Source organism: Patagioenas fasciata, chromosome 12, assembly GCF_037038585.1.
Source record: "Patagioenas fasciata isolate bPatFas1 chromosome 12, bPatFas1.hap1, whole genome shotgun sequence".
Lineage (NCBI taxonomy): Eukaryota > Metazoa > Chordata > Aves > Columbiformes > Columbidae > Patagioenas > Patagioenas fasciata.
In genome coordinates, this window is record NC_092531.1 from 21,798,517 (window position 1) to 21,819,568 (window position 21,052).

General features: G+C 41.4%; 1 protein-coding gene across 3 annotated transcripts in view; it reads left to right on the forward strand.

Annotated features, from left to right (window-relative positions):
• Positions 1–18,355: 18,355 nt before the first annotated feature.
• Positions 18,356–21,052, forward strand: part of ARNT2 (aryl hydrocarbon receptor nuclear translocator 2) — a 101,132-nt gene continuing 98,435 nt past the window's right edge. For all 3 annotated transcript variants that reach the window (XM_065847170.2, XM_071814037.1, XM_065847174.2), the window contains exon 1: positions 18,356–18,662. In XM_065847170.2, coding sequence (XP_065703242.2) covers positions 18,371–18,662 — 292 coding nt within the window. In that variant the 5' untranslated portion in view covers positions 18,356–18,370. The remainder of the gene's footprint in view (positions 18,663–21,052) is intronic.

A 21,052-nucleotide genomic window follows, 5' to 3' on the forward strand; every position in this document is an offset into this window, starting at 1 on the left:
TCGCAGTGTGACTGATGGAAATCTTCATGGGAATCACTTTGCAGACTTTCTCATTCACTGTTCAGCTAAAAAGGGAATTAGAACTTGTTCTATTATTTTCTGAGAAGCCTTATACATCGATAATAACAACTTTTGCTCCTTTCTGCTGCTCAGACCACACTGATGGATTTTTTTCATCATGCGCCAGGGGAAAAAAGAATTCCTCTCAGTGAGCCCCATTGTCCAGGAGAATCCGAAGACATAGGACAGACCTTCTCATCATGGGCATCCCAAAATTTGTGTGAACCAGCCAACCCCAACAGTGGCTCAAGAGGAAGCCTTCAAAGGCTGGAAAATGACATTTTCGTGCCATAGGGACAGTGCACAAACAGAGTCCTGAAGCTGTTCCTTATGTCCTCTTTTGTATCAAGATAGCACAGTTCATCAAACGCACAAGGTTTTCAGCTCTGCTGGTGCCAGAGGTTTGAGGATCCAGCTGCTGGACGGCAGCTGGGGCAGGAGGTGAGCAATCCTCAGCTGAGCACAGAGCGATGCTCCGGTCCTCCTGCCGCATCCCTGCCAGCCACACCGCACCGCTCACACTCACCCACTCACTCTGCAGCGGACTAACATTGACATTCTTCTTGGAAAGAATGTGTCCTCCAGAAGCTCATGACTGTGATGATGTGTGGCTATTTATAAATACCAGCTTGTTGAATAGTTTTCCTGCATCGCAAAGGAACATTTCCTAATTCTGCAATGAGATGCTACATTTTATACAGCAGATGGGTGTTTTGTCTGGGTGGAATTTGCAGTGGCTCCAGCAGTTTCTCACAAAGTGCTGCAAAACTCCCGCTGTTCCAATTCCACCTTGATGCTGAATTAGGAGAAAGTTGTTCAGCCTGGCACTAAGTGTGTGCACTGGGTGTTGATAAGAGAAGATAACTCTAGGTGGATTCAGTCTTTCTCTCACTGCTTTTGCTGTAGCGTGCACCTTGTTAGCGGTGACTGGGGACACAGGCATATTCAAGGTATCAAGAGACACAAAAGATATTAATATAGTGTTATGTGGACCTGAACAGGGTAGAGGCAACAACAACAGTTGTAGCTTTATCTCCTCTTTCGTTCCCAGTGCAGCTTTTTGTAGCATCGTGTCAGAGGTGTTAACCAGATAACATTGCTGTTTGTACAATTTCAGCTGCTAAATCTGACACACATGCTGATTTAAGCTATGTTTTCCAAGAAAACTGGAAATGGATTTGCAAGTTCTTTTTTCTCTTCTAGGTATCTATGCTTGTCTCCTTGGGTTTTAAGTGTATCTCATTTTAATTGTAAGTACCAAAAGTGGGAAAGAAGCAGGATGCACAGTTTTCTGTTTGCAGTGCATTGTCCTACCCACAAATAGTATATTTTAAGAAGCCTTGACAAATATTTCCCATTTTATGCTGTAAGTGTTCTCTTGTATTTTGTTGCCCTTGCTTTTGACAAGAAATCCAAAATAGTAAGAAACATCAGGCTGTATTGGAAAATTATTCTCAGTATAAAATGGTTTGCAAAAAGCAGCAGTGTGAAAATATTATACATTGGAGAGGGAGGGGGGAAGAAAAAAGTAGGGAAACAGAAGTGCTGGAAAACTAGAAAATGTTAAACAAAGGGAAATATTTAGCAAGCGAATTTACAAAGCATGAAAGCTCTAGTTGCTAGGATTTTTTAGAAGGAAAATACCTAGTTACACAATGCCTCAGGTGATGACTCACAAAGACCTACAAAGGAAAGCAAATTCCAGAGTTAGAGACCCTGCAGCACAAAAGTCTTTTCCACCAATGATCTAACCTATAAATCTGGGAATTGTTAGTATAACGTTCTAGAAAGCTGATCTTAACTACTGTGGTTTGGAGAACCAGGGGAATTAAGTATGCTGCTTTCATGAAGAGTTTATATCTTTTAGCCTGTGCATGTGAAGATTATTTATAGAGTTAAGTCCAAGAAAGCTGTTTAGTCTGGGAGAAGACGGAAACCAACGGGCAACAAAACAGTCATCAAGACATGATACCTGGGGTTAGCAACTTCAAGGGAGTTAAAATAACAATAACTCAATAATCAGTTGGGAAAATGCTATTTTCCAGGCCCAGGGCAGTTACACAGCTGGTTTGCCAAGTCTGAGAGCCCAGAGATCAAAAAGAATATGAATCTTAAAAGGACTTTGTTGGAACAAGAAAGGAAGAAGTGGGTTGTGAACAGCTGCCTGGGGATGAGAGGAAGAGTCTGAAAAAGGAAGGGAATGGAGCAGAGCCCAAGGATGGAGATAACTGGACAGACTGGGAAAGTGTGGGCTGAAACTCCCTGCTGCTCAGGGCTTATTTCAGCAACAGGTGGAAGCAAATCCTAATGCACCTGGACATACGGCAACTAGAAATATCTGGTTCCTAAAAGGATTTGCACTGGTACGCAGGCATTTGATTGGGTTTGATTTTCAGTGGACAAAGAAGGTAAACTCTAAACCTGCGTTTTGGAGCTGAAATTTCCTCATAGTTTGTGATTTAGATTTATTTTTGTGCTCATGTTTTCCTGAATTAGCCAGACCGTTCTTTCTATGCAGTGAAAAAAAAAATCTTGTTAGCTTTACTCATAATGTTCTCTAAAGTGCCTTTGTTCATCAAGTAATGTTCATAAGCTACTTCATGTTGGCTGAGCTGCAATAATTGCTGGTGTTTCTGTACATTATTGGCCAGTGGCAAAGGAAAAGTGCTGAACTCTAAGTAAAAGAATATATTGCATTGAAATTGACTGGGAAGTAGGTCCCTTTAGGTTGAATTCCTCTGAAAAACACATTGTTTGAACATGATTATGACACATTTCCTTTCCCCCCTCTTTTTTTTCCCTTCTTTTCCTCTTTTTTCTCTTTTTCTCCTTTAGCGCTGATCCTAATGTTTACAGGCTAAACCAAGTCATACGCAGCCCTTCAGTAAATGAATTGTGATCGTCCACATGAAGCATTTCTTTGCAGTCAACATCTCATCTGCTAACTCAACTCGCAGCAAAAGGTTTTCCACTGACAGCAAAAAGCTCATTGGGACAACAGTATGTAAGTACAAGCATCACCTGTGTGGGATGAGTTTGTGTTTGGAATGACTCTTTTATCTTTGAAGTCTTGAAAACCTTACTAAATATTCTGGAAGCTGGTTCCCTGACTTTGTTTGGGGTGTTTTGGAATCCCATCGTGCCCGCCTCCCACCCCATCCCACAGATCTGTCTTGTCTGTCTGCTGTGGCCCATCCGTTGAGCTCAGGCGCCATAGAGCATGGGTTGTCACTATCCTCATGCCTCAATGAGTTGGCTACTACGTGCTGCATAAATATTTGCTACAAAATAATAACAGCAGCCCATCCAAGTGGGATTCATTTAAGCACTGAATTATTGCTTTTGAATTTGGAATTTCTTGTACAAATCATCAGGAAAACCCTAAGCTTTCTGAGATGAAATTCCTCTGCAGTGTAAAAGTCATAGACCACAGCAGAACAGAGATCATTCAATAGTGATCTCCATGTTGGAGTCTGCACAGTTGGAACACAAAGGCCTGAATACGCTTCTAAGCTGTGGCAAATGATCACCATTTTGGATTGACCCTTTGGTGGATATTGCAATAAATATTGCATTTTTATGGGTGCTCAAGATTCTCCCAGTGGGTTTCAACTATTATTCAGTTTGCTGAGCAATTGCTAACAAACTCTTGTGGTGTAGCTGAGCTTCTCCTCAATAAAACAAATGTGTGTCAGTTGTGCTATAGGCACACATCTGGCCCAGTTTGTGTCAATATGGGCTTAGATGTCCGGGTCCACCCACAGATTAATGCTAGCACAGAGTATTGAGCAATGCTACAGCTCATTTGTTTCCATCTCTGTAGAGAACTACCTCAATGTTTCACTGAAGGTAAAACTGTGCTAGCTCATGAAGCAGAGGATTATAAAGTCTACCAGAAATACTGTGCCACAGAGTTTTTGGAGTGACGTATTATCCTGGTTCATCTTCCTCTTCAGAATTAACATCCACCTAAGCAACTCTCGGCATCCTGGCTGAGGACCAACCCTGTTCTCAGCCCCCGGCAGGGACAAGGAAGGCTCAGCCATCACAAGGACCTGCCATCACAAGGGAGGCACTGACAGCTCTTAAATCATCACGCATGTACGGCTCCAATTTGTTACTCAACAGCATCCTTGCTGGAAGAAACATGTGGACTTGGAAAAAGTGAGTCTGGAAGGGTGATTGAAAAATAGATGACATTAATGTTTCCGGCTTGGCACAGGACTCATGGTCACCCTACTCTGACACCCTGCCAGGTATGTTCAGTGAGTGGGTAGGACTGAACAGCCATTTGTGAGCACAGTATTTTAATACTCAAATGCCCTGGACCAGCCATAACCCTCAGTGAACTTTCCCTATGAAGACTGATGGGCCTGACAAGAAAAAATAGAAATGTGTAGCATTCAGATATGTTTGTGCATGGGCTGCAAACATGGGGTGTGAGAACTGGGAGCAACACATCTGCTTTCAGGGAAGTTCATTATGTTCCATCAATAGTGATTTTCAGGATTCCTGCTGCATTTTTGCTTTGGTTCCATCTAAACTCTTGACCCTTTCCCATGAATTCTCTTCCTTCTTTCCTACTCTTATTCAACATAACAGGACCAAACATTGTGTTTGATTTTTCAAATGTAATGAATTCTTTGAATTCACCACCAACAAAAGCTTTTTCCTTGGGAAAAAAAAATATTACAAATAAATAATGAAACATTTTTAATGATCAAAAGCACTCAACATCTCTGGCTGATATTATTCGGAGTCTTCCCATTGGCACTGATGTCATTTATAGCTGGATAAAGGACAGAAACATATGCATAGAAATTAAACATATGAACAGAACTTTCTTAATTTTGATCTATAATTTTACTGCTTGACAGCGGGAAGGCTGCCTTAGCTCCAAGAAAACTGCAAAATATCTTTCTATGTAGCCATCTAATACTGCTAACACGCACTGAATGTCAAGGTATAAATGTATTTTCTCTGTCTTCTGAGACTCACTCCTAAAGAAGGCTCTCCACAGAAACAAATTACTTTCATGCCCTTCCATCATTTTGATGATCTGGTTCCCTGTTTTTTTTTTTTCCCCAAATGTTCATATGTGATCAACAGGATAGAAACAGTGTCTCTATATCTGTCCATGTATTTCCTTCTTCCAGCACGTGCTCCAACAGTAATCTAACTAAATAAACCCAACAACATATATCGTTACCTCTTGCTGCTCTGTGTCTGCTGTCCAAGATTACTTCATAGCCCACTGAGTTTATTAGGGGATTTAAAAAAGACATTTCTGGAAATGCTGGTCAGATGTAATTCCATTGGATTTAAATAAATATTTTTTGACTTTTTGCAGTTCTGGGTCAAAGCCAAATTCATGTCTGCATAGACACTCTTTCTTATTTTTGCCGAACGAGACAGTAATACAAAACACCGCTGTCTCTGCATTCCTCATATTTAGGGATCATTGGTTTAGCAAGCACTTACTAACAAACTCATATTTGTCTTTCAGAAGCATTTCAGAGATGACATAACCAACGCGAGAATTTCGTTTTGTGGATCCTAAGCTCTTTTTCATTACAAATATGAACTAGTGATCAGTCAAGAATCTTCACAGTGGGACTGTCTTTACCATTGCATCTTCAGTCTTTTATTTACCTTGTATTCATCCTTTGCATCAAGGGTGTATTTGCCTCAACATCTCAGGTTTATTTATTTCCACCCAAATGACAGTTTCCTGGAATTGGTTTTGAGCTCTTCGGTAGATCCAAAGTTTAACTTCTTATTTATCTAGATGGTAGTAAATAATGCATTCGTCTCAGGGGAACCGAATTAATGGACTGAATCTACTGAAAAATTACTATTGCTAATAAACTAACCTATTTCTGACCTGCAAATAAGGAAGAGATCTTAATAGTTAAGTAACGTTATGCTTCTTTAAATGTGTTGTTCATTTTTGGTGCTTTTTTCAGTGGCTCATGGAGCACAAGTCTTGCACGCTATCTAGAGTTGCTCTCTTGGTGATTTAAATGATATTCAGTACCTCAGTCTCATTTTACTGTTCATTAATACTCATTCCTCACAATGAGGTCTTGCATCTGCATACTTCCTTAAGCCACTTGCTCATTACGCAAGAACTGCAGAATTTCCTTTAATACTAACGTGAAGCAGAGAGGATATGTAAAGAAATGCAATGTGAAATCCTCCTCACTGTAAACCTATCTCTTTTTTAATAAAAGCAAGCTTGAATGGCAGGGTTTTCTACACAGTGCATGTCCCGCACCTTGCCTGTTCACCATGTCCTCTTTCAATTTAAAGCTTTGCAAGTAATTGAGCACTGTGTTGGCAGTAAGACATTGATGCTGTATTATTTGTGGGGTAATTTGGTTTCCTCAGAACTCTTGCAGGTCCAAGGGATCCTGCAGACCTACTCATTCAGGTGTGTGAGGAACTTGGAGTCCAGCACTTCTGGTTATTAAATCCGTGTCCATCCTGTTGCTGTCCACAAGTGAGTGTGAACCTGGGGAGACGAACCCCAACCTGTAATTCTGCGATATGGCATTTACTCCTTACACTTTAATGAAAATGTTTCGTGGCATGTGATCCTGCAAGTGCTTGCATTAACCTGCCAAAAACCTGGTCCATGAGGCTTAGTTAGCCCCTTAAAATGACAAACTCAAGAGATTTTCTGCGACCTTCTTTTACTTATGCAGTTAAACCTTGTGTTCAGAGTAATATCCTGAATTCCATTGGCTCAGCTGATAATTTAATACACAATCCAGCCTGCGCAATGAAGACAGAATCCGGGCATTTACTTACACCTCTATGACATTTGTATAATTTAAATAACCTCCTGCGACCCTCGTGTGAATGTTATTGTTTGTGTAATTACAGACAAAAATGATCTCGCCCATAAACCAGGAGAACCCTTTATTTTAGGGAGCAGGATTTTGAAATGTAAGTTACAGAAGGAATATAACGTGCAGAAGAAAATACTCTTGCCAGAAACAAACAAGCAAACATGTTGATTCACTGATCTTTATTTGGTTTTTAATTTATAACAAACTTGTCCAATCTCAGGTTCTGTGATTTTTGTTGAAATATTAGATAACATTGTATAAAATACATCCCTTGTGACATTAAAAGACATGGAAAGCCTAGGCATGCATTATTTGCACTCCAAAATGTGGCATGTCGCTTAATAAACCTAATTTAAAGAACCTTAGAAGAATGACATTTATGCTTTAATTAGAGCTGTGCTGCACATGTTCAGACCAAGTGTTTTTCTCGCGGGACAAGGCCTTTCTGCCAAGGTGTGTGTTCCCCTGCAGTGAGCCACGTGTCAGCCCTGGCACATCGGCAACACCGCCTTCCTGGAGACAGGCACTGGCAAATCAAAGTACAAGAATAAAAAGCATTATGGAAACCAAATAGAGAGTATAGGCAGCTTCAGAGCAAGGCTTTCTCAAGAACAGATTGGACTTTCCCAGGGAAATGAAGTCATTTATTTCTCTTTAAGGAGAACAAATTAAAGGGACCAGATATGCTCCAAAACCAACAATAACAGTTTAAGATGAAAAATGTTGTTATAATGATCGCTATCTACTCTGGTATTCTAATCACAGAACATATGTTTAAAGCAGAAAACATCAAAATCTGCAAAGAAATAATTGACATGAGATAAAAGCCCCATCAAAAATCAGAGATAGATTAATAGATCTAATTTACTTTAAAGGTATTCACAAACCGTTATAAAAAACAGATTGGTCATAAGATGTAAAGTTGTTACCATATGCATCTCGCAGATTCAGAGTTATGTTCCTTATGCTGGCAAACTGACTAATGATCTCAAGACTGTTCCCCAGACAAGAACATGACAACTTGTGCGTTATGTATTAAAGCTCTTTGTGCTCCGCAGCGGAATGAAACATAAAGTTTGCAGAAGAATTTAGATGTTCTTTCACAATCTGCTCTGGTAAAAAGAAAATTGTGTAGCAGCTTAATGTATATTTAAAACTGACAGTCTTAGTGAATGTAGATAAATGATGTAGTATGTATAATGCACATGCATTTTTTTAATCCTACAGACACAATCTCAGTATTTTATCGTCTTGTAGGCTTTTATATTGAGAACTTCTGCAGATCATTTGGCTGTTGAGTTAGGTATGTGTGGGGTTTATTTTGCAATTAGACAGAATTTGAAGGCACTTGGGACTGTAAGATAAGCACAGCAGCCAGGTAGATTTGTTGAAAATAACAGCAATTTAATTGTTTGCACTGAAACCTAATGGCATTAATTAAAAATATCAATATTGTCAACAATCCAATAACATCATCAATGCTAAACACAGGGATTTGGAAATACAGCCCAAATCCTTTTTTTTTAAAAAGTTGATAATGAAATTGAATTCCAGGTTTTCATGGATTTTTAGAATCTCAAGGACTTCATTGCCAGTCTAAACACCATAACTTTTAGCAGGGGCTGATGTGGCAAAAATGCATTTAAATCCAGAAAGCTGTGATGCCCTGTTTAGTTTAATAGGACAGAAGTATTTGATGCTGACTTTTGCAATTTATCCTACGTTGAATTTTATACTAAAGCATTATTAAAATATATTACGAAAGTCTAAACCAGATACATAAAGATGGTAGAGAAAACTAAATGTTTTTCTGGAAAAAACTGTTCCATTCAAGAAATGTCAGCAACCTCCATCAGGGGGATCATTCAAGCAATGTAAATAATACAAGAAGCTAACACTTCCCCACACCCCCATAATCAAGAAGGACTAGAGAGGAAGTTAATTTTGGAAAACACTCGAACTGTAGGATGTGTGTGGCATCAGGCCAAGTACTCGATATTAGCTGTTAATTGGAACTCCAATTCTTACCCCCTGTTGCAGGCTCCTCTGCACAAAAGGATGACGCTGATGGGTGCCGCAGATGATTTGGGAGAGCAGCTCCAACTCTGTGTGATGCGGTGGTGAGGGAAAGCCATGAATGTACTGAGTTTCATTTCTTCTGCCTGGCAGTGAAGATGGGAATAAATGAGCAGTTACCGCTAAAGAGTTCTCTATTTTAATCCTGAGACGTGGTGCCCTGCAGCATCACACTGAAGAATTAGAAAACATTGAATCACACCACTTAATTGGAGGTACTTGAACCTTTGTTTGACTGTGACAGAGTTTTGATTCTGAAGACACAATACAGAAAACCACAAAATTTAGAGTTAATCAGTTCTTAAAATTAAGGGGTAAAAATAGTGTCAACTCCAGAAAAATAATTGGTATTTTAAGGAATTATTTTCCTTCCCTGTTACCACCATCCCGTTGTAACACAGCCCAGTGGAGCGGGCTTTGCATGTGTGGTTGCACGCTGCCAAGCGATGGTTAGGTGATCAGTAATTCAACATGACCTTAAATTCTGTCACCTGCAAACTGGTAATCACACAACTTATGTCTGTTCGCTATTGCTTGAAGCAGGAGAAGATGGAAGGATTTACCTTCTCCATGAATATTTTAGCAGCAGGGCTAATCTGATTCCATATGGTATTACTAGAAGTTCATATTTTTTTCTTAAACAATTTGAAAATGTCTAAGAACAGCTATTTGATATTAGCCATGGTAGTGTGAAAATATTGTGTCAATATGTTTTCCATGAAAAAGTACTGCAAGAAAAGGTGTATTTTGCAGATGCTAGTCTTCAGGACACATTCCTACTATTTTGGTCACCTGTGCTCCTGGGGTAAGGCAGTGAGAGTTACAACAACTAATACCCCAAACATAGACCGAATAATTTGTTCATTGGGAGTGAGAAGAAGAGAATGTTTCCATCCCTGGAAACACCCCAGGCCAGGCTGGACAGGGCTCTGAGCAACCTGATCTGGTTGAAGATGTCTCTGCTCGTCGCATGGGGTTGGACTGGATGAGCTTTGAAGGTCCCTTCAACCCAAACTACTCTATGATTGGGAAAATGCAGAGGACTCAACCCTGGTTTTAATGACCATCTTTCATTTCAGGATGAGCTTCTCAAAGACCTGGTCTCCTCAGACCTTTCGAACATCCTAAATTCAGTGAGGTAGCTGACGGTAAATGGAGTGATGCAGAACTCACCCAATCCTCATTTTAGCACTGGACAATGTCAAAACTGTATACACATTTCTCATTACCAGGCCTTGTCTGTTCATGAGGTGAATCTGCCCTTGTGTCTCTGTAACATTCAGCAGCTTTTGGGCACTGTGATCGCTGTTTGGAAGTCTTACTGCTCTCTACAGACACCATCTGTTTCAAGCAAAGATAACACTATGCTGATGCTGAGCGTGACTAAAGGCAAATTTAGCCAAGGGTCAGCTGTGTCCAGCACCACCCCAGGAAGTGTTTGGGACAGTATTTTCCTGTGATCCCACATTATTACTTAGGCTCTGGTAAACCACATTTCACACAGCTCCCTCCTGCATTTGCTGTGGTCCATCTCCACCATGCACTGTCACTGCAACAGATGCTTGCAATGTAATTGTAACACGGGGGAAAACACACAGCCCTGTCCAGATAGACAGAGCTGCACAACCTTAATATCCTCCCACCTGGGGTTTGGGAATTAGCATAATCTCTGTGGTCTTCTATAGCTCCAATGCACCAAGGGCATGTCTTGAAAATCCTGTTCTCTGATTTTGCCTTCCATCACTGTTCAATACTCTAATTGATAGATCTTAACTTTGAGGTGAAGAACAACGTGCTTAGAATGGCAAATCCCTGACAAAACCTGTAAACGTGACATTATGAGTTGATAGCTCAGGCTCTGAAGAATCAGTCACCAATCTACCGTTCTTTTGGTCTCTCTGTCCTTCTGCCTCACACCAACAGACAGGATAAAATACATCATGAAACAGGCAATATGAAAAAACAATGTCCTGCATACATCCTACTGACACGGGTTAAAAAACATTTCTTTTCCAAGTTTGCTGTGAGTGTGCTGCTCTGGAGTGAATTCCATGCACACTCAGGGACAAGAGCTGCTCTGGAGTGGTAGTGTCTGTTCCAGGATTGTGGATTGGTCTGCTAGCGAACAGGAAAAGCCCCAAGTACCACCCGAGCCCACGTCACGCTGTGTTTTGTAACATGTTGATTGAATTGTGAAACAGCTAACTACTTTTTCATCTTCTTTTTTTTTTTTTCCCTCTCTTTTTTTCTCTCTCCTTAAATAGCGATGAGTGGGAAAAGGAAGATGCTGATTTTTCTGCTTCCAGCCCCCTAAAATGAGTTTGCCTGATATCGTCCAGGCGTCTTGTCCTCGGAAAACTTTGTGGATGTAAAACACGCAGGCAGGCATAGAGAATACAGATTAGATGAACACAGCAAAATGCATTTCGATCTCTGGATACCCAGGATATTTTGTGATAGATTTCCCTACTATTTTGTCCAGTTGGAAGCACACACCCTAGGCATTGCTATTCCACAGTCCTTTTCCTATAAGCATTCATCCCGGTGTGCCTTTCAGTGCTATTTGCACTGTAGTATTCACTCTTACCCCAAAAGATGCAGCTACGAAACAGGAATCCATGTGCCAACTCTATCACTTCACTGTTTAAACTCCTGATACTCAGCCTTCTATTTGAGGGGATCAATACACAACCCAGCCCAGCTGGATAGAAGTTAATCGATGTGACATTTTATGATTAATCCAGACCACTGGGCTAATGCTAAGAGGGGTTTTAATTATGCTGATGATACCTCCTACTTCACGATTTCCCTTAGTTGCAGTTTGCTGGAAGCTGCAAGAGTACAGCAGAGGGAAGTATAACTCAGGATTTGTCTTGTCTTCACCCTCTTTTCTCAGGCGTTGCCGAATCAGTGGACATTGTCAGAAACAAAATGTTTGGCCAGGTGGATCTTCTGGTTAGTTCTTCTATATTGGTAACTGTTTTTAACTCATCTATGCTAATACACTTTTATTTTTACATGCTAGCTGATACAGTAAAAGAATTACATTATATTATATTCAAGGTGATCTGATAGGATGGATTAGATAGAAAAATTATCTGTGCCTATATATCTCGCTATTAAAACATTCAGGATGGTTGTTCTTTCTTTGTAAATGCAAATGCAAGAACTATAAAGCATATGGTAAGGGATGCTCCATCACTTTTAAAGTACACTTTTGCTAATGTAGAAATGAATTATGCTGCATTTCATAATTCAGGGGTTAGATTTTTGAAGATGATTAAGCATGTACTGTCTGGTCATTGGGACTCAGGTACCCGTGTTCAGTTTGTCTATTTCAGAAATAAAATCAAGTGGGAAGCCACCAAAAGTATCTTGTGCGAGCTTTTAAATGAAAAGGCCTGCTGAGAATTTGCATAATATCTTACTTGTGAAATGCAAAACCTGTCATAAATTATAATTCAATTTATACGACAATTATAATGCATGTGTTTCTATTCTCTTTAATGGTTCATGGAAATTGTTATCTTGCATAGCTGGGAAAGAGGGGCTAAAGAAAGCAGAGAAGGAGCACATTAGAATAGAGGGCAAATATCAGACAGGCGCTTCCTCCATGTGTTTGTTTTTTCCAGCTGTCCTATGCTCAAATGAAATAGCACAGTGTGCTTCAGATTCCTCACAATTTCTTATTTTCCTTAGGATACAGATTGCTTTCTTTGTCTCATGGGACTCAGACAGTTTTGTTGCAATTAACGGTGAAAGATTTTCTGCCATTTTAGGCTTTTTGCAGCTTATGATCCTCAGTAAATCTCTCTGATGAGATAAAGGAAACTCTGTAAAGAGGATAAAATGTCGTTTATAATCCTTAGCAAAATACTCTTCATACATTCTCATTTCAAACAAGGCAAAGGATTCCACCAAGTTGGCAGCAGTATTTTTCTGATATACAACGTTCTTATACATTTCAAACCGCCTTGCCGTAAATGTAAATGTGTCCTAGTCCTACTGTTAGTTTTATTGTATGTCAGCAAGTGTCAGTCTTTTGTGGATTACAGATGGGTCAACTCCAGAGATATTGCTGTAAACCTAGAAATTGTGAACCAAGAAATGACATGCTTTTGTCAAGATGCGTGGATGTTGCATTACTTGAATCCTTCCATGTTATTGCATTCACAGGGTTTGTAATAGAGCAGATGGGGCAGCAGGAGCCTGGGAAACTGGCGGTTTGGTCCCACCATGAGCAGTGAGTGATAAAAGGCTCTTTTTCCACGCAAATGACCAGCTCTGTTTTTTATTAAACTGTCTAATTTTTCACTCCAGCTGGTATTATAGGGCTAACGAGTTGAAGGGATGCGGCACAGTGGCAGGATCATTAAAGGAAGCCTTTATCTCGCTGGAGGTGGTGGTAATGTGCACATTTGCTTCTGCAGAATTTAGCTCAGGCCCTTATTTCTAAAACTGGAAGGGGATAAAAATGTTCAGGAGTGTCTAGTGACTTGGAACTCCATTTCTATGTCTCCAACCCAACTGGCTCATTCACCTCCTGCTTTAAATCATAGTATCCTGATTTAAATACACCAGAAACACATCCATTCAAATGAGTAAACTTTTATTTTATTTCTAAGTGAGAAACACGGCATTTTGGAGGAAAAGGCTTTACTTGTGTAGTTCTGATCTCCATGCTGGTTTGCTGATTCAGCCCCCAGTGCTATTTCAAGGATGTGTCTTTTTGTTCATGGCTTGGGATTTTGGTAAGTAGACCAGTATGGTTTATAGCTTTTTGGTTTTTACCCAGTTGCTTCACAGAATGGTTTCAGGGTTATAATTAGGTATACGCTGTGAAAACTATGTTCCCATATGTTGTGTCCAGTTCTGCTTGAGATAACCACAAACAGCCCCTACCAGCTTACTGGTGCCTATTGGTGGCAGTGATTCTTCCAGTAAGTGACGTTAATACCAGGAAATAACCCAAAATCTGCTTAATAAACATTGTAAAGAAAATAAGTTATGCATTCATGTGTTTGCACCAGCTATTCCTCTCTTAAGCTTGATAATCAAGCTTTATTGTTGACATTTTGGTTGTTAGTCCATAGTTAATTTTATACAAACTCAGAAGAAGCTTGAAATGTTAGAGCTGAAGAGAGGAAAGATGCCTCTGTGCTTGGTTCCTAGTACAGACTTTCACTAACACACGATTATTGTCTGATCTCAGTTACGTTTCTTAGACAAGAGAACTTCTGTCACAACCGTTTCACCTTTAGGAGAGTTTCTCCAGTTTTCCCTGGAGGAAAAGCACTGCAGATTTTAACAGCAATAACTGTAGAGAACATCATAGAAATTACATTTCTACACCTCCAGGACTGAATAGAGATTAATGTAACTTCCACATTCCTATCAAGGTATTTTATTGCATTTTATAGGAAGAATACAATTTTCTTTTAAATTATATGGAATAGTTTAAAGAACAAGGTTGTAATTTCCTTAACAAATGCTTTTAAGACCTTCCCATGATAGTTCATATTTTAAATTTCATCATTTTCTTTATAGCTTATTTAGGCAAGTGTGGTCATCCATACATGACGAAACAAATTTTGAAAGGGCACGTAATGTTCCAGTTCCGAGTACTTGGGTGGATATGGTTGTTTAATATACATATATCATACTCGCTTCAAACTATCCGAGACTTTTGGATGAATTGGGTGCAATACATTAATTCAATTACAATGGAAACACAGATCAAAGAATGTAGCTGGGAGGTCTTATTAAAGTATGAGTCTTTATTGAAATGTCTCTGGGTTTGATTATACAGGATTAAAATGTCTGAAACTTCCCTTTGCTTCTTCATGTCCCCAGAAAAGAAAATTCTCCTGGGGAAGTGTAGCTTCAAGCTTTCAGACCTTGATTTTTGATTCTGTTAAAGCGGAATTGTCATAAATCAGTAAGAAAAAACAAACCCTTTTTTATATATTTTTGACACTGATTGTATACTATCATCTTATATCATCCAATTTATTATCTTTTTCTTTTGTTTTTGTTTCTGGACTTTACTCATTCACATGGAGTAAACCATTTCAGAAAGACGTCAGTTTTTCTAAAGGAAATATCAAAACTCCCCCAACTTTTCCACATTTCAACAAAATAAACATCTTTTAGAAATTGTTAGTGCCTGGCATGGGACGAAAACACATGGAAAGGTGCAAGTTCAGGTTTTCCAATTTCCAAGCCAGTGCTCAACTTCCAAAGGCAAAGTATTAAGGAAGAGCAGCTCCAGCAAGCTGCAGTGCTCAACTGATCTATTGCTGCGTCCAGTGCCAAGGTGCAGAGCACACGCGTGTGCTGAGCACCAGTGTCAGTGATAACAGCCCTCGAAACTGGGAACAATCATTGTAAAGACACCTAACAGATGTTCTCTGGTACATAAGATTGAGATAAAAATCGCCCTTCCTAGTTTATTTACTTTCCTGTTGCAACACATCATGCCAACACTTGTTGGTGAATATATTAATGTGGTAAGCGAAGCACCCGCAGGAACAGTAAAAATTGTGCATATTGTGATTTTGTGAATGCCCTCTGTTGTGCACTTTGTATTGATATAGTGCTGTTTAGCCTCTCAGAAAGGGCAGAGTCCAGCGCTGTCCCTGCTTTTCTTGTGAGGAACCCCATTCCATAGGAAATTGGCTTTCAAGGTACACAGCTTTGCATGAACTTAGAGAAACACGAATTCAGTCACTAGGTTGATTTCATGCTTTACTGTGTGTGGGTTTTTTGTATTACAGTAAAAGTAAAACACAGAGCATGCACTTCCACTACTAATAGGACAAACTTTTAAGAGTAGTGATGGTTTATTTCTTCTGCTACCTTTGTTACAGATCTCACAGCAGATATGGAATGAGATAGCAGGGAAGTAGTTTATTATAGATAAACAGAGAATAGTTCCATTCATTTATAGATTGTTTCAGGGATTCTGAAAGACCCTGCTAATACTGCCTACTAAGATAGAGAACATGTAGAGGAGAAAAAAAAAAAATCAATCTGATTTCTCAATCTATTTAAGTGAACAAAGAACTGCATGTGGAACTGAACAGAGCGAGTCAACAAAGCTCACACCAAACTGAAAAGCAGCTTTATTTTGCGTAATTGTCTGAATCACAGTAGATTTGACAGAACATGTTCCATCCTAAGCCGTAAGGTCTTGCTGAGGTGGAGCAAAATATCAAATATATCGGCTGTAATGTGCTCTTTCTGGGCTAACCTAATATCTCGTGGGATATTATGCAAGGGGACAGCACACACAGTTGAATGGTTTCATTGGTTTATATGCAATCATTATTTGTTTTATTCCATACATCTGTTGAAAGCTATGGTAGCGCACTGTCAGATCCCTCTGGGTTTGTTTCTTCTAGGGTGGCTTCCTTATCTCTAAAATAGAAATGAAATAAGAAATGTTAATGCTTTTCTGGTAAGAGAGAGATAAGACTTGACCTATGAATTTAACCTATGCTTTCAGAGGACACTTGAAAAGTGCCTAATGCTATAAATTATGGTTTTATAAGGTATTTACCTAGCATTATGGTATTAGGGGTTTGGCCCTTTAACTTCTATGCATGTATATATGACTTAACAGTGGCTTGTGGAACAGCTTTCATGAGCTGTATTACATGTGCAATTTGAACACAAGACTCTACAGAAACCTAAAGAAATTGAGCTATGACCTGTTTCCTGCAGCAGGGTAAGTTACTCTGAATGTTGCTTTCCTCGTTAAGGGTAAGAATATAGAAATACTGTGATCGAGGTTCTCTCAAATCAGGATGACGCTTTATCTGAATGGAAATAAGCTGTATTTATAAAATTGCTTATATTAATACAGTTTTATTATTAGCAAGGGTAAATGCCTTAAAATGAGAATTAAGATTGCCTGCTGAGCATCCAAAACTTCACAGCATCAGGAGGCACTAAAGCAGTAGATGCTTAGAAAAACAGCTCAACATCTGATAGGCAAAAGCACAATAAATCAAAGTAAACTTTCCAGATAAGCAGGAGCACTTTAACACTACTCTGTTTAACTTCATCTACAGGAAACAAGTAAACACAGACTCCATGCTTTCTCCATTTTTCTGCCACTTTAGTAGCTAAACTCTTTTCAGGTTACTTATTCAGCAAAGCAAGGGATTGAGTTGCAACTTTCCATTTTGAGCACTTCCATTAACTTCTGCAAGGCTGTTCAGAGCACCTGCGCACAGCCTTGGGGAGGTGCTTAAAGATTAACAGGCTTTTGCAGCATTCCAGGGTGTGAAAAAGCCCATTTTTTTTCCCCTCTAGTATAACATACACGCTACATGTGACTGCTGCAGTTATCACATCAGTGGCTTTCCACATATCTTGCAGTTCGTTAGTTCTGTGACATTGGTGTGGGGTTTTTTTGTCCCTCTAAAGATCTGAGCTATGAGGTTATGAGAAAAATCTCAGATTTCATTGCAAGTGTATTTCTAGTCCTTGTGTTTGTAATGTAAATACCTTAAAATGCCAGCTCAGTAAGTTACAAAGGATCATTTGTTCAGTTGCACTAGGCTTGAACACGAACATAGTGTGAGATAAACCATGGATTTTAGAGGGACATGATACAATTTCTGTGCTCCACCTGGAGGAGTGCAGAATGACCTGTCTCTGAATTCCTGGATATTTTTTTAAAGAACTACAAGAGTTTCACATTTTCCATTATAATTCCAGGAAATCAGTATTATTAGCAAAGGACTGAGATGCTTCTGTGTAGCACTATCCATTTGAAGCACCGAGTCCTCCATCCTGCAGACATATGCTGAGTGTATTTGTAATGCGAAGATGACACCAACGCTCCTTCTTTTTTTCCCCAAAAAAGCTCTAGGGTTCACTTCACACTTGACCGTGTTTAACGCCAGCCACACGTCAGCGTGTATGTTGACCCCAGGGACCCCCAGAACAGCATCCCTTGAACCCCAAGTGGAGGAAACGTTGAAAGTGGAAGAAGTCGGGGTGTTCCATCCCACTTCCATCTCGCAGAGGACGCCCATCGTGCCTGGGGATGACACACAGACGGGTAATGTTGTCTAACGGGTTTCCTCCTACACCCTCTCAGCAGGGCTCTCAGTTTCGGGGTGGTGGGCACGACCCCAACCACCCCCATCAATTTTGCGGATGGCGGGCAGGACCCAACTGCCACCCCGCGAGCCTCCACCGGAGCGCACTCCCTCAGGGGATTCCGCGCGCTCCGGATCCGCAGGTTCGAGTCCCGAGGGCGGCGGCTGGTTTGGGACCGGGGCGAAGGGCACGTTCACCCGAGCCCTTGCGGGACGAAACGCGGGGGGGGTCCCGCTCGGACAGCGGCGGGCGCGGGCCCAGCGCACATGTGCGGCCGCCCAGCACATGCTCACTGCGCGCAGCGCATGAGCAGACGCGGCGCGGGGGCCATCGGACATCTTGGGCCGCCCCGCAAGGAGCGGGGAGCGCCGCCGCCAGCCCCCGGGGCGGGAGCAGCCCGCCGCCCCCCGCGCCTCCCGGCCCGCCCGCCCCGGCGCTGGCTGCCTTCCCCTCCCCCGCCTCCCCTGGGCTGCTCAGAGCGTCCCTCCTCCCCTCTTGCATTTGTCTTAATTCTTCTCAGAGACAAGATGGCAACGCCGGCGGCGGTAAACCCTCCCGGTGAGTAGCTGCTGGTGCCGTCGCCCCCTGCGCCGCAGGGAGTGCGTCTCGCCCCATGTGGCCCCGCCGCACAACACGTCCCTCCCCGCCCCAGGCACACACCCGCACCCGGGGCGGTGCGGTCTCTGCAGCCATGAGGCCGGGCAGCCCCCGCCGCTCTCCCCTGCGCCCCCGGGCTCGTCCCCGGTCGGCGGGGGCCGCCGGCTGCGGGCCGGAGGGGGCGCGACATCGGCGGTAGGAGATCCGGGCCGGCCCGGGTGAGAAGCCGCCCGCTCGCTCCGGCACCGCGGCGGGTTCCTCGGGCTGCGGGAGTCCGGCTGCCTCCTCTCACCCCGGGTTGTTGCCGTGGGGTGTTGGCACCCCAGAAATGAACAGTTTTGCATAAGCATCCGCGGTCATATGGCAGGAGAACGAGAGGAACGTGTTCCCCAGGCGAAGGCGGGTGGGAAGGGCGGCAGCGGGTTTGGGCTGCACCCTGCAGACCTGCGTCTGCCCTGGGAACTGGTGGGAGTGTTTGGTTTTCCTGCCAGTACATGGGGCCAAGTTCATTGCCAGGAAGTAAAATCGGGTTGCGAAGCAAAACAAGGCGTCGAAACTGACCAAGGGCACCTCGGTGCCTGTGGGGTCTTTGCCACCTGTTTATGTTCTTGCCAAAGGATGAAATAAACATGTTGTGTTAATGGCCTATTTGTTGAGAGATGAAACTTACATGAACTTTCTCTTCGAAGTTTTGGTGAGGGAAGACTTTCCCCTGATGTTGTGTTACATGCCTGAGATGCAATATCTATTTTGTTGAATGCATGGTGGAGTAAAATGGATTTGGGTGAAATGCTGTAGTATGTATTTTGGAGATGTATGTGGGTCAACCGAGTGTTGGATCATCAAGTATCTCACACTAAAAATAAGTGGAACTATGGATCTTGCGCTGGGCTTAATACTAATGAAGAATGTTTTTATCAAAAGTGGATTCCAGTTTTACTTGTTTTGATGTGTGATCGTGTTTTGTCGTTTTTCAGATGCGAGTTCAGTTCTCTGACAATTAAGGGCTTACTTGAGTAAATGCCAACTAATGTTTAAAGGCTGTTCTTTAGATTAAATCCTGCTGTAGTTGGTCATGTGGTTGTCATACTAAACGTAAATATTATGATATAAACAATTAATTTGTTTCAGTAAGCGTCAATAAAGTAAGAAGGTACACATCTTTGCCAGCCAGATTAAGTTGTAATATTGGAATTCTACATACTAAATGAAAATCGATCGTTAATGAAAGGTTATTAAATGAATATTATTTAGCTTCCAGGATACCATGCTGTGCATGATAACAGAGTTTCATAGCTTGCACACATATTTGGAATCAGAGAGCTGTTTTGCAGACAAAAAACAAACAGCCTTTTTTGGCTTAGGTTTGGTTTGCCCTTGTTCTGTCAGCTCCTACAAGATCAGCCCAGAGACAGGGAATACTCACTTTGTGAATTTAGAGAGCATTGTGGGATTTTTTTTAAGAAACATAAAAATATATGAGGGAAACGAGAGCTAAGTGTGTTGGCTGTATGCATCTCTGTGCAGTGATATGATACAGCTGAAGTCAACTTGCAGTGTGGTCCTCAAACTTTCAGACACAGATTGCCGGTCCATGGGAAGGATGAGCGGACATGTTGGTTTCTTGAAGTGAACCAATGCCTACTTCAGGGTTGAGGTTACAGAGGTTTCATTCCTCATCTAGGCAGCTGGAACAGATCTGAGCTGAAAGACGAATTCAGTGGCTGTTAATGATCCACCCACGTTTTCAGACAAATGTAGCTGTGCGTGGTCAACGTTAAAATGAGGAGTTTTTCAGCTGTGAAGGGGTGAGGAGAGGGGACCTCCCATCTGTAGTGCGGTGCTGTGTTTCCTCTACCATGGACAGCAAAAGACAGAGCTGCATGAAATACCTTGATTTATGCCGTGTTTTTGTTAATGTCACAATCTGCTGCTTTTGTTGGATTAACTGGGAAGCAGTGCAGAGAAACAATAAAAAACTGTAGCAAGAGGATTTTGGTACTGTTATTTTCTCTTGGGACCAGACTCTCAGCTGAAGCAACATGAAAGTAGCCCTATAATATTGGTGAAGCTGTGCTGCCTGATGCCAGTTGACTTTCTCATCTGCAATGTGAGGGGAGGACAATAGAGAGATTAACTTGTTAAGCATCTTTAATGATGATTAGAAATTATAATATAATTAAATTTTTATTAAGCAATTGTCTGGGGTTCTAATAACAGTCGATAATTTAGGCAGGACATTAACTTGCAGCTACCACAATACAAATACGTGTCATTTTAGTTATATTTTACATAGCGGAACGGGGATTAGTGGACACAGAAAAGCTGGGTGTTCTGTAACTCTGGCTGTG